The sequence below is a fragment of the Ictalurus furcatus genome, chromosome 15, assembly GCF_023375685.1.
Source record: "Ictalurus furcatus strain D&B chromosome 15, Billie_1.0, whole genome shotgun sequence".
Classification (NCBI taxonomy): Eukaryota; Metazoa; Chordata; class Actinopteri; order Siluriformes; family Ictaluridae; genus Ictalurus; species Ictalurus furcatus.
Window position 1 is genome coordinate 22,608,075 of NC_071269.1, and position 13,553 is coordinate 22,621,627.

Below are 13,553 nucleotides of genomic sequence, written 5' to 3' on the forward strand. Positions count from 1 at the left end.
TAAACACCCAATCAAGTAAACACCCAATCAAGTAAACACCCAATCAAATAAACACCCAATCAAATAAACACCCAATCAAGTAAACACCCAATCAAATAAACACCCAATCAAGTAAACACCCAATCAAGTAAACACCCAAATAAATAAACACCCAATCAACACCCAGTCAAGTAAACACCCAATCAAGTAAACACCCAATCAAGTAAACACCCAAACAAATAAACACCCAATCAAGTAAACACCCAATCAAATAACACCCAAACAAATAACACCCAAACAAATAAACACAAACACATAAACACTAAAACAAATAAACACTAAAACAAACACCCAAACAAATCAAATAAAAAAAAGATCAAGTAAACACCCAAACAAGTAAACACCCAATCAAGTAAACACCCAATCAAATAAACACTAAAACAAATAAACACCCAAACAAATCAAATAAAAAAAACCCTGATCAAATAAACACCCAAACAAATCAAATAAAAAAAAACCCTGATCAAATAAACACCCAAACAAATAAACACCCAAACAAATACCCAATCAAACAAACACCCAAAGAAATAAATCCCTGAGCAAAAAAGACCTTATCAAAGAAACAACTGGTCAAATAAACACTTGATGAGACAAACATCCGTTCAGATAAACACCCGATTAAACAAACACATGATCAAATAAACGTTTGATCAAATAAATACCTGATCAGACAAATATCTGATGAAACAAACACCCAATGAAATAAACTGTCAGACAGACAGACAGACAGACAGACAGGCCCATAAACAAACACAGACAGACACACAGACAGACAGACATGGAGGAAGGTGTATACACAGACAGACAGAAAGACATGACTTACTGAACTGTCCAGGACTCCGTTACCATCTCGGTCATAAAGTCTGAAAGCGACTGAGGAAAGAGAGATGAGTTTTAGCCTCTAAGCCTCTACGTTACTGGAAACAAGGCTGTGTTAGAACATGCTCAGACTCACACTCTAGTTTGTCTCTAGGCTGCCCGTCCTCCAGCAGGGAGAAATAACAGGACACGTCTTTAAGGAACACCTCCCCTTAGAGACGGGACAAAAACAAACAGCGTTTATCGCTTACTGAGGTAATTAGTGAAGTGTGGATAAAGATGCAGGACAGTGAACGATGCCAAACGTTAAAATAAATAAATATAAATCACCACCTTTCTCACAATATTTTGGATGCAGCTTTGTAATTTCCAGGTGAAACTGATCTTTAGGGATTTCGATATTTCTGGATGAATATACTGAATATACAACTTTAACATCATGTTTTAAAAAAAAAAAAAAAATTCCCAATAATGTTTGGGATGGCTGTCTGGTCACAGCATACAGTACACCCAGATTTCATTTCGAACTTCATGGATCGAATTTATTTTATTTTTTAAAAATACGGTTAAACAGACGCTCCTGTTTTTTTTTCCATTCGAAAACCATGCAAACTTGCTACCATCTAAAATATGAGTGCAACTTTTTCACTGAACACAGACGAGCGAAGGCGTCGGCGCGTCAGAGACTCACTGGCCTCGTCGGAGGTCTTGAAGGTTTTGAAGAGGCGCTCGCACAGATCCTGAGGGAACTCGTCCACCTCCAGATACGTGTTCAGGAAGAGACGGAAGCCTTCCTCATCGATGCACTGATGGATGTAGAACAGAAAAATCGTGTCTTCTGAGTCATGAACACAGCTACTCATCACTCATCTCTCTCACACACACACACACACACGAATCATTCAGAGGCAGCTTTCTGATGCTTGATACCAAAAAAACCCCCAATTTGTCATCATCACAGCTGTCCGAAACCATGGAAGCACTCTCTATAAACCCCACCCTCACAAATCATTAAAACTGCTTAGAAGTCTTAACTCTAAGCAGTAACTGATTGCTCAGAAAGTGTTGATGAATTCCCTTTAACTTATAACTAACATGCTCGTTTTAATACGCGACTGTTTCTATAGTAACGGCTCACTCACAGCGAATTTTACGGCCGAAGATGCACTAATACTTTATAAAAAATAATAATAATAATAATAAATAAAAAAACCACGGAATGTTTATTTATTTTACAAAGAAAATCCGTTAGTAAACATTATTGGAAGGAGTCTCCGGTGTCAGAGCTCTGAAGCACTTTATAATAATCTTAAAAAAAGTGTGTGGCGTTTATTAATAAATTAAAAATGGTCATTTCTGGGGTGATAACTCTTGTGATGAATGAGGAATAATACACCGTGGGACGCGCTGTCACCGGAAAATAATCAGCTTCAGCTTTCACCTAGTCTTTTATATTTTTCCTCTTACAATACCTCGGTTAAATTCCTTATATAATAAACAAATAAATAAATCCTTGATAACGTAGGATCACACTGTAATGCATGCGTCACTATTCATTTTAATCCCGGGTCCCAAAACACTAATAATTTTCTGTAATTCTTCAAGACGTCAATGATGTCATTCGTGTATTCATTTTTTTTTTTTTTTAAATTTGTGTTTCCATATTACGTTACAAAAAATAATAAAATGGTTAACAATTATTACAGTTATAGTAATGACACGTTATCAGTTATAAACGCTGTGTGCTATAATGAATAGAAAGAAACACAGGTTTCGATGATCTATATAATCGATCAGGGAATTATTTATAGATTATTATTATTCATTTTAATCTATAATAATTCATATAAATTACACACACACACACATATATAAAAGTATAAGTACAGTTATAATGCAGTTATGAATACGTTACCGAAAATAGAAAAAGAAACGGAACCATAACACCATAACATAACAGAGGGCTCCTGAGGGAGGGCGACGGTTTCCTCCCAGCGGTGCTGCACTACAAACCCAAACCCAGTTCCGTGTCTCAGCACTAACGCCGTCCTCTTTTCTCCGAGACAAACTCCAACTTTAAAGCCCCGAGGACACCTGTGCTCCTTTGGTGTAAAATTGGAAAATCATGACGCATGCCACGGAGAGTCAGACACGCACACAGAGACATCTCACCGAGCTCATGCATGACGCGTCCCCTACGTGCTGAGCAGATTTCGCTTCAGTTTTAGTTGACCTCAGTGGTAAAATATCTCAAAACTAGGAAATACTGCGTTCAGTTGCGCCAGATGATACGTGTCTGTCCCAATAACTGCTACGGTATAACATTATTAAAATAAAATTTGTTTTAAAAAATCACATTTTCCATGCTCACTATTGAAATCGTGATCACTCGTCCCGTTTTGCTCCGCCCAGTTCGCACCTGGATCTTATCAACTGTCGCTTTGGACAAAAGAACTGCTGCTGTAATCATTTGCTCATATCAGGACTCTTATAAACCATCTGCTCATGCTGAACATCCTTAGCACTGCGTGTCTTTACTCTTCTCCACCTCGTACAAATGATTTATAATCTCACTATCCGGAGTCGCCCAGAAGAAAACGGGTTCCGTTTGGAATCCGGTTCCTCTCGAGGTCTCTGAAGGCGAGTGTAGACTATTCCAGCATGCCTTGTCTAGTAGGCATTCATCTGCTTCAAGTGATCTCAACGTTCTCTGCCTGCGTACCCAAACGAAATTGATCGAGTCTGCCGTGTTCAGGAAAGCGGAGCGTGTCAGAGAGAACTGGAATTGGTCAGAACCAAAGTAATGGGAAGCCTGTAATGCGGCAGTCAATAAAAACATTAGCAAACGTTAATTAGCAAACGCCAGCTAAGCTCACCAGTTTCACACTCGACTGACTGGGTTTAATTAACTGAGGATTAATATTAAATTAATTGCACACCCTGAGTGTATATACACACACACACACACACACACACACACACACACACACACACACTCATCTCTTTCCAAAACCAAGGCTCATATACCAGCAGTTTAGTTCAAGTCATAAAGCTCATGTCTGTGTACTGCAGTGTTTATCGTGAACGTGAATTAAAGTGCGCACGTACGGTATTTTATCCATTAACACCATAACTGCCCTATTTAGCTCCACAGAGTTATTATTGCACTTCGTGGTCAAAAACGAGAGATGGATCAAGCGCGAACAGTGGTGTGACGCTGCCCCGTTCTCGCTCTATAAACATTTTCATTAGAGGAGGAGCAGCAGTTAATGACAAGGTCACAGTTTGGTTTCACACCAAATTTGGGCTGGATTTGTACATCCATCCATCCATCCATCCATCTTCTATACCGCTTATCCTTCTTCAGGGTCACGGGGAAACCCGGAGCCTATCCCAGGGAGCATCGGGCACGAGGCGGGGTACACCCTGGACAGGGTGCCATTCCATCGCAGGGCACACTCACATACACACTCACACACCCATTCATACACTACGGACACTTTAGACACGCCAATCAGCCTACCGTGCATGTCTTTGGACTGGGGGAGGAAACCGGAGTACCCGGAGGAAATCCCCGCAGCACGGGGAGAACATGCAAACTCCGCACACACAGGGCCACGTGGGAATCGAACCCCCGACCCTGGAGGTGTGAGGCGAACGTGCTAACCACTAAGCCAGTAAAAAAAGAAGGTAAAGTGTGAGTGCACACAGTGTGTCTATGATGTACAGAACCATTTCTAATGCAAGATATATAGCGAATATTTGGAGATAGAAAGGGGGATTATAGAGTGGATAATGTCTGTAGATCAGAAATGCGCGAGTACCACAGTGACCTTCTTTCCCACACAAAGGCTGAGAAAAAGTGTCTCGTTTTTCCAACGCATAAAGTTTTATGATAGGGAAATTTTGCTGAAACCTAGAAACTGTGGTTAATATTAGCTTTTCTGAACGCTGGGAAACACACTTCCTGTATCAAACACTGTAGAACAAAGGTACGCCTAAGACAGCTGCTAGACTGTATGCTGGATGACTCTCATCTAGCTAGAACAGGGTTCCTCTAAAAATTCACCAGATAGCAGCCTATAGCACAAGTCATGTGGGATAGCCTCTCGACTTCACTGTGTTTGAGGCTATGTCGTCATTAACGTCGTCCCGCCTCACCGAAATCTACGGTCACGAGTTTGCGTGCAACCCGATGATCCGCGTTTAATCAAAATCCGTTGGCGCGGCGTCTGAACTCGTGCTCCACCGGAAAGGACGAGACCTGAAACCCGACCTTTCGTACATAGGAGTTCACATGGTCCATATCACAAACGTGCTGAACGCGAACTAGTCGTATGTCGAATATTCGACATATGGAAAACAATTCTGTTCTTTATTTAAAAAGGGTTTAAAAATTCGTTTCCGGTTGTAAATGAAAACAAATTCCCATATTTTCAACGTGAGCTCGGACTTTGTATATAATCGAAATCAGCCTTATATTCGGCGTTATAAACATCATGTTTTTGCAACTGAATTCGGGGATGGATCAGGCCTTGGCAGATATCAAGCAGGAAGATATATGCAGAAGCTTCCAGTGTGTGTGTGTGTGTGTGAGTGAGGCTAAAGGAGTGACACACACAGTCATGTCCACTTTGCATATTGGTTTGGTGTAAAGTGAAAAGGGGCAGCCGGCACACGACCCGGCCAGCTCTCACTCTCACCTCTCCATGCCTGTACTGAGCCAACTGGCCATCTGTGTCGAATTCCCTCAGCACATCTTTCACCTTCAAACCGCAGTCTGGAGACACACACACACACCACACACACACACACACACACACACAGAAAGAGAAAGAGAGAGAACAAGATTCAAACATCGGCTTTGAGATTCAAATGTGCCTCTTTTACACTACACACACACACACACACACACACACACACACACACACACACACACACACAGAGCAGCAGCTTGCACATTCACACATCAGTGGCGTGTGAAGTGAGATGAGTGAGGTGGTGTGTGGGCGGCTCGGCACTCACAGTCCATGTACTGCTGCAGCTGGATGAAGTCCACTGGACTCAGCTCCTTCCCATCGTGCTCCACAGGATCTGACATCACGCCCCGGGATGAGAGACCTCACTACAGAGAGAGAGAGAGAGAGAGAGAGAGAGAGAGAGAGAGATAGAACATGTATAATTGAATTTTATACACCTGAGCAGTTGAGGATGAACGGCCCAGCAGCAGCAGCAGCTCGGCGGAGCTAGAATTTGAACTCACAAGTCCAATGTCTTAATCACTGAGCTACTACTGCCCTTCCCCCCTCAGCACATCATGTCTGTGAAGAACAGCATACATGTTTTCTTCCTGTATTTGACTATTTCCAGTTATTCCTGTTTTACTGTTCTTCATTTATATGGGTCTTTGGTGGCATGTATCTGTAATAATGAAGGAAGGAAAAAAGGAAGGAAGGAAGGAAGGAAGGAAGGAAGAATAGACGGATGGCTGGATGGATGGATGGAAGACAGGAAAAAATCAAGGATGATGGAAGGAAGGGAAGATGGACGGAAGTATGGATGGATAAAAAAGAAAGATTGATGGATGGATAGAAGAAATGCAAAAAAGGAAGGAAAGAAGGAGGAATATATGGGTGGATGGGTGGATGGATGGACGGTAAGAAGGAAGATGGGATAAAAGGAAGTATGGATGGATGAAATGGCAGACAGATGGAAAGACTGATGGATGGATGGACGAAAGGTAAAAGAAAGAAAGAAAGGATGGATGGGTGGATGGATGGATGGATGGATGGATGAAATGGCAGAAAGATGGAAAGACTGATGGATGGATGGACGAAAGGTAAAAGGAAGAAAGAAAGGATGGAAGGAAGGAAGAATAGATGGATGGATGGATGGATGGAAGTAGGGCTGGATGAAATGATAGAAAGACGGAAAGATTGACGGACGGATGGACGAAAGCTAAAAGAAAGAACGAATGAAGGAAGGACGGATAAAAGATATGGAAAAAGGAAGGATGGGTGGAAGGAAGGGAAGGTGGATAGAACTATTGATGGATGAAATGATAGTAATGTGGAAAGATTGATGGATGGATGGAAGAAAGGTGAAAAGGAAGGAAGGAAGGGAAGATTGATGGAAAAAAGATGAAAAGGAAGGAAGAAAGGAAGGAAGGGAAGATCGATGGAAGCAAGGATGGATGGAAGACAGGCGAAAAGGAAGGAAGGAAGGAAGGGAAGATCGATGGAAGCAAGGATGGATGGAAGACAGGCAAAAAGGAAGGAAGGAAGGAAGGAAAGATCGATGGAAGCAAGGATGGATGGAATGAAGATGGGTAATTACCCAGGAATTGATCTAGGTCTCAGTCAGTCTATGCAAGTTCACATCATGCACACTTCTCTGGTTTTTGTTTGGTGACTGTATAAAGGTGCGCCATTTCATATGACCTCTGACCCCCACTTCCTTCCATGCTGGGGTGAAATCTGTAAACGTTCCTACAACACCGCTGCAACATTTTACACAACGAACACTGCGAAGCAAACCACTCCAGCACATCCAGTAAGAGCATCACTAACGTTACAGTATTTTTGGGCGCATGAAAGCGTAGCTGATCTTCAGCTCACTTGATTCTTCCTGTAATTATCTTGCACTCGTGTATAATCGCTCGGATCACTTCCTCGACAGCTCCGTGCTCGGACTGGATTCCGCCTCGCTCGCGAGTCACTTTGGGTAAAAGAGTCTGCCAAATGAAGAAATGTAAATGTCGATGTCGATGTAAATGTAAATGTGGATGCGAAATGTAAACAACATGGCCGTGTTTAACAGAAGAAAAATGAGTCGTCCCCACTCACGCTTTGGCTAGACCTCAGAAAATGCAAATCCTTATTGCAGGGGAGTCCAAGCTTATCCACTGAAGGCGGGTGCTGACTGCGGGCGTTTATTCCAGCCAAGCCAGAGAGCATCTGATAACTCATCAGTCCTCTGAAGGACAGCCGGGATTGGGTGTTGCTCTGGCTTGATTGTGATTAAAAAAAAAATCAATAATTTGAAGTCTTCCACATTTTAATTTCTCTCTGGGTTTGTACTGCACTAAATAACAGTATAAATCTCTACTAAGGATACACACAGCCATCACCTGTAGCCAAAAACAGTGGAGCACGGTACTATATTTATATCGTTATCGAAATAAATACCGGAAAATATCGCGATATAGTTTTAAGTCGATATCGCCCATCCCTAGTGCTCAGTGCTCGCAGAACTGAAGTGCTCGGACGCTCTGCTGTGCGATTCACTGCTCCGTTTGCGTGTGCAATTCACGGAACGTTTTTTAACGACCGCACTCGCCGATACCGTCATCGCACGTTCAATTCAAGACACTGCCGAAACACCAGAAGAGGTTTTTACCAGGTTACGTGTATTGCAGGAAGACGCTGGAGTTCCTCCTCGCGACAGATTCCCAGAGCAAAGTTTATAGTGTGCTTCGCTGCAAGTGGTATCATTAACCGTCGAATACGCTCAGATTAGTCATTCCGTGTAGTCTGTTCTTTAGTACGGCAACGTACGCTACACTCGCGCCGCACGGCATCACTACGTGTTCGAAGAACTATCCGTTGTTCGAATGGAGAACGCAGACAGCAGCGATGATGCTATTGTCTGTGACAACGTGGGAAAAAATGGCTGAACGGTCACACTCCACTATAGCATACAGCTTTTATAATAGGAGTGTGTGTGTGCTTGTGTGTGTGTGTGTGTGTGTGTGTGTGAAATAGATCAGTCTGCCGATGTTAAAAGGTGTCTGGCTCACGGAGATGTGTGATCCAGCAGCCTCTTTTCGGCTTTCCCTGGAGGAACGAGTAGGAAGTGAGTCTTTAGCACGCTGTCGCTCCGCCGTCTGTTTGAAGAACTCCGGAGACACACGACAGAACGACAGCGTGCTAAAGACTCCGCTCCTCCTCACTCCTCCGGGGAAAGCTGAAAGAAGCATCTGGATCTAATTGCCGTTGAATTGGGTGACCCACTTTAGGATTTAGGAGAGTGTGGCTCCCGGTCATGGCATTTTCTCAACACAGGGCGTTTAAATATAAATAAATAAATAAAAATCCAGTCCACACCGGCATTACACTTGCACAAGATCAACGTGTAGGAGTCCATATGTCACGGATTTCCCCTTGCCCGAAGCGCGCGCTGACGGTGGTTACTTTTGACACGTGTTTTGCCGCCAGAGGCATACCGAGCCTTTTGTTCTTCGTCCACTTTTAATCCTTTTATCATTAATCATAGATTGTGTGAGCATACGTCATACCAATCCCCGTGTCGGCTGTGTCTAGAGAAATTACGGACGCGCAGCCAGAGTTTTCGTTTATGCTGTCAAACTTTTTTGTTTACGCTCCACAAGTTTACGTCCGCCATTCTGGAACAAACCTCTCGTACGGAGAGGACCCGGAAAGGGGGCGGGGCGCAGCAGCTCATTTGCATGTAAAGAGACACACACCCAGACAGCGGGTTTTTGGGTCCGTGCAAAAAGGGGACTATTTTCAGCATGGTATAATAAATGATCTGTAGGGTATTTCGAACTGAAATTTCACACACACACACACACACACACACACACACACATACATATTCTGGGGACACCTGAGACTTATAGTCAGTCTTTGTAAATAAATAAATAAATAAATAAATAAATAAATAGTTTAAAATAGCTCTCCTTTAAAGCTACTGTTTGCCGTTTCTCAATTTCAGGCATTGTGGACATTTTTGCGTCCTTGATATGGCTCCGCCCCCACCTTGAAATGAGCTTCGTAACTCCACCCCTTTTCATTAAACGAAAACTCATGAAGTATATGTTTTTTTTTTTGGTTTTGTTTTTAAACAGAGATGGTTTATCAATGTCAAAAATGTCATTCAACAAGTTTGAAAATGACAAACCGCTCCTTTAAAAACGTAACAGAAACAAAAACAACAAAAAAAGGCTGCTTTTCTCCATTTTTCATGCGCTGAAGTTCCGGGATGTTCGGCGAGGCTGCACTTGATCTGAAACCTGTCAGACTGTTAATCATCCCGAAATGGCTGAAAGTGCAGAAGCATTAGGAGCTGTAAAAGCAGTGAACTCTACCCGAGAGCTGCAGCGTGCTGTCGTGATGCTAAACGACTCTCTCTGAAGCGCATAACAACTCTGATTGCTGAGTTTTGATCGAGCTGTAGCCTATTACGCTTTCAGACAATAAGCGTGAAATGGTCTGATGGAGAAAGGACGGAGGCGTGAGTCGGCCTGCCAGCGTCCTGCAGTCGTTTAGCAGACAGTGAGAAAGCAGAATCAAATATCGTGACTCTTCTCCACCCAAAACGGAGGAATTAGCAAGAGCATGCAATTCGAGGCGTCGTATTATCAACTGATGATGAGATGATGATGATGAGGTGATATAATGACACACACACACGCACACAGAGTTCCAGGAAACAGAGAAAGTTATGTAAGGAACGAGCCATGACGGGGCGTTACTGTTACCACCCTGAAGCTGATTTGCATATAACAGCATGACCCAAAGTGCTTCGTTCCTCTACAACCACATCACGTCATACATTTTACTTCTTATTGTACTTTACGAGTTTTCCCATCATGTTTTTCATCTGTGAGACTAGTCACTTCCTGCTAGCACGTGCTTTATAACAGTCCCACACTAGCCTCTCTCTCTCTCTGTCTCTTTTAAAGTTAATATGGAAAAAAAAAAAACCTGTTACTGAGGAACTCAAGACCTTCCTGCATCAAACTGACACGACTGACACTGGAGACACCTTCCAAAATAAACATTTCCTCACATTATTTTTGCGACCGCAGTACAAGTCCTTATGAACGAGTTGTTACTATAGAAACGATAACGTAGTCGAGAGAATACATTAATATAAAGCTGGGATTTGTCTTGCAGACTCGGAGGACTACTGTCAGAGCCGCTGTTACAGGAAAAACGAATCAAGGATTCAATAGCGTTGTTCCAAGTATTTAACGGTTCTTAATTAAACGCTTCTCCTCGATGAAATCATTTCTTTTCACACAATACTTCATATGAAACCGCGTTCGTGATTACAGCTCAGTGGTACATAGAAGTAGTTCATTTCCAACAGGCCTTTATTGAAGTCCCAGATGTTTTTCGGTGTCTGAATCTGAAATCCTGGTTCTTTTGTGCATGTAGGGCACGCCATTTGGCTTGGGTGCAGGTTTTCATTCCACACCGAGGAGAAGCCATATTGGTAGTTTATTAAAGCCAAGATCGACTGATTAAGCAGGTGGAATCAGGTGTGGTTCCTGCTCGACTGGAACGAAAACCTGCACCCAAACTAACCGGCTGTTTAGGATACGATTGGATTTCCCTGCATTACGCAACGTATCTCCTATATAGTGGACATGCTGTATATAATGAACAGGAAGCCATTTGGTATTTACATGTTGTATTTAGTACAAATACAACATTGCCAACATAAAATTCCAAGCAGACAGAGAGACGAAAACAAAATTACACAGGAAAAGTCCTAGTGCATGCCAGTGAATAAGTGGTAAATACTATTATTTTTTTTTAAAAATTGTGTGCGGCAAACAACAGCTAGCGAGGCAAAAGTCCTGCGTGATGATACACGATATGACCAAAAGTATGTGGACACCCAACCATCACACCCATATGTGCTTACTGAACATCCCGTTCCACATTTTATCCCTCCTCCACTCTTCTGAGGAGGCTTTCCGCTAGATTTTGGTGCATGGCTGCGGGGATTTTTGCTCGTTCTGTTCAGTGGGGTTGAGGTCATGGGCTCTGAGCAGGACACTCGAGTTCTTCCACTGCAACCTTCGTAAACCATGTCTTCATGGAGCTCGGTTTGTGCACAGGGGCATCGTCACGCTCTAACAGGTTTTGGGTCTCTTAGTTCCAGTGAAGGGAAATCATAACACTACAGCATACAGAGACATTCTGTACAATCATGTGCTTCCAACTTTGTGGCAACAGTTTTGGGGAAGAACCGCATATGGGTGTGATGGTCAGGTGTCCGCATACTTTTGACCGTATAGTGTACTTAATAGTTAATTATACTATTATGTACTTAATAATAATTAGCAGTCCCTATTTTATTTATTTTATTTTTTTTTACAGAAGTGAAAGTAACTTCCACCCTTTCCCCTTCAGTGAACTGCCATTTTAGCTGGGTGAAATTCAGTCATGTTTGGTCTGAATAAAGTGTAAAAAAAAATGATAGTTTTCAGCTGACTATCACCATAGTTACCAGCTAAAAATTTTAATTGAGACTCTGCAAATGTGTTAAGTTGGATTAACAGAGTTGAACAGAAATGTAAACTCAACCTAAATATCAACCAAACTGTTTTAAATAAATTTGTTTTTAAAATCTTCAAAGTTGCCTCCTCGTGATTTTCATACATAGATAGATAGATAGATAGATAGATAGATAGATAGATAGAGTCTGGCAGACAGACAGACAGACAGACAGACAGAATAGAACAAGTAACTAAGTGCAAAATAAAGATAGATAGATAGATAGATAGATAGATAGGGACAGACAGACAGATAAGAACAAGTAACTGAGTGCAAAGTAAGGATAGATAAATAGATACATACATACATACATACATACATACATAGAATAGAATAGAACAAGTAACTGAATGCAGAGTAAGGATAGATAGGTAGATAGACAGATAGATAGATAGATAGATAGATAGATAGAATAGAACAAGTAACTGAATGCAGAGTAAGGCTAGATAGATAGATAGATAGATAGATAGATAGAACAAGTAACTGAGTACAAAGTAAGGATAGATAGATAGATAGATAGATACATACATACATACATACATACATACATAGAATAGAACAAGTAACTGAATGCAGAGTAAGGCTAGATAGATAGATAGATAGATAGATAGATAGAACAAGTAACTGAATGCAGAGTAAGGATAGATAGATAGATAGATAGATAGATAGATAGATAGATAGATAGAATAGAACAAGTAACTGAATGCAGAGTAAGGATAGATAGATAGATAGATAGATAGATAGATAGAATAGAACAAGTAACTGAATGCAGAGTAAGGCTAGATAGATAGATAGATAGATAGAACAAGTAACTGAGTACAAAGTAAGGATAGATAGATAGATAGATACATACATACATACATACATACATAGATAGAATAGAACAAGTAACTGAATGCAGAGTAAGGATAGATAGATAGATAGATAGATAGATAGATAGATAGATAGAATAGAACAAGTAACTGAATGCAGAGTAAGGCTAGATAGATAGATAGATAGATAGATAGAACAAGTAACTGAATGCAGAGTAAGGATAGATAGATAGATAGATAGATAGATAGATAGAATAGAACAAGTAACTGAATGCAGAGTAAGGCTAGATAGATAGATAGATAGATAGATAGATAGAACAAGTAACTGAGTACAAAGTAAGGATAGATAGATAGATAGATAGACAGATAGATAGATACATACATACATAGATAGAATAGAATAGAACAAGTAACTGAATGCAGAGTAAGGATAGATAGATAGATAGATAGATAGATAGATAGAATAGAACAAGTAACTGAATTCAGAGTAAGGATAGATAGATAGATAGATAGATAGATAGATAGATAGAATAGAACAAGTAACTGAATGCAAAGTAAGGATAGATAGATA

At 41.3% G+C, this 13,553-nt stretch overlaps 1 protein-coding gene across 2 annotated transcripts in view; it reads right to left on the reverse strand.

The window, feature by feature from the left end:
- The window catches only part of dgkaa (diacylglycerol kinase, alpha a), a 51,402-nt gene that overhangs the window by 23,768 nt on the left and 14,081 nt on the right, over window positions 1-13,553 (reverse strand). For both annotated transcript variants that reach the window (XM_053642932.1, XM_053642933.1), the window contains exons 2-6: window positions 5,884-5,983; window positions 5,562-5,638; window positions 1,550-1,664; window positions 995-1,069; window positions 863-912 (exon numbers count right to left, since the gene is read on the reverse strand). In XM_053642932.1, the coding sequence (XP_053498907.1) occupies window positions 863-912; window positions 995-1,069; window positions 1,550-1,664; window positions 5,562-5,638; window positions 5,884-5,959 (393 nt within the window). In that variant the 5' untranslated portion in view covers window positions 5,960-5,983. The remainder of the gene's footprint in view (window positions 1-862; window positions 913-994; window positions 1,070-1,549; window positions 1,665-5,561; window positions 5,639-5,883; window positions 5,984-13,553) is intronic.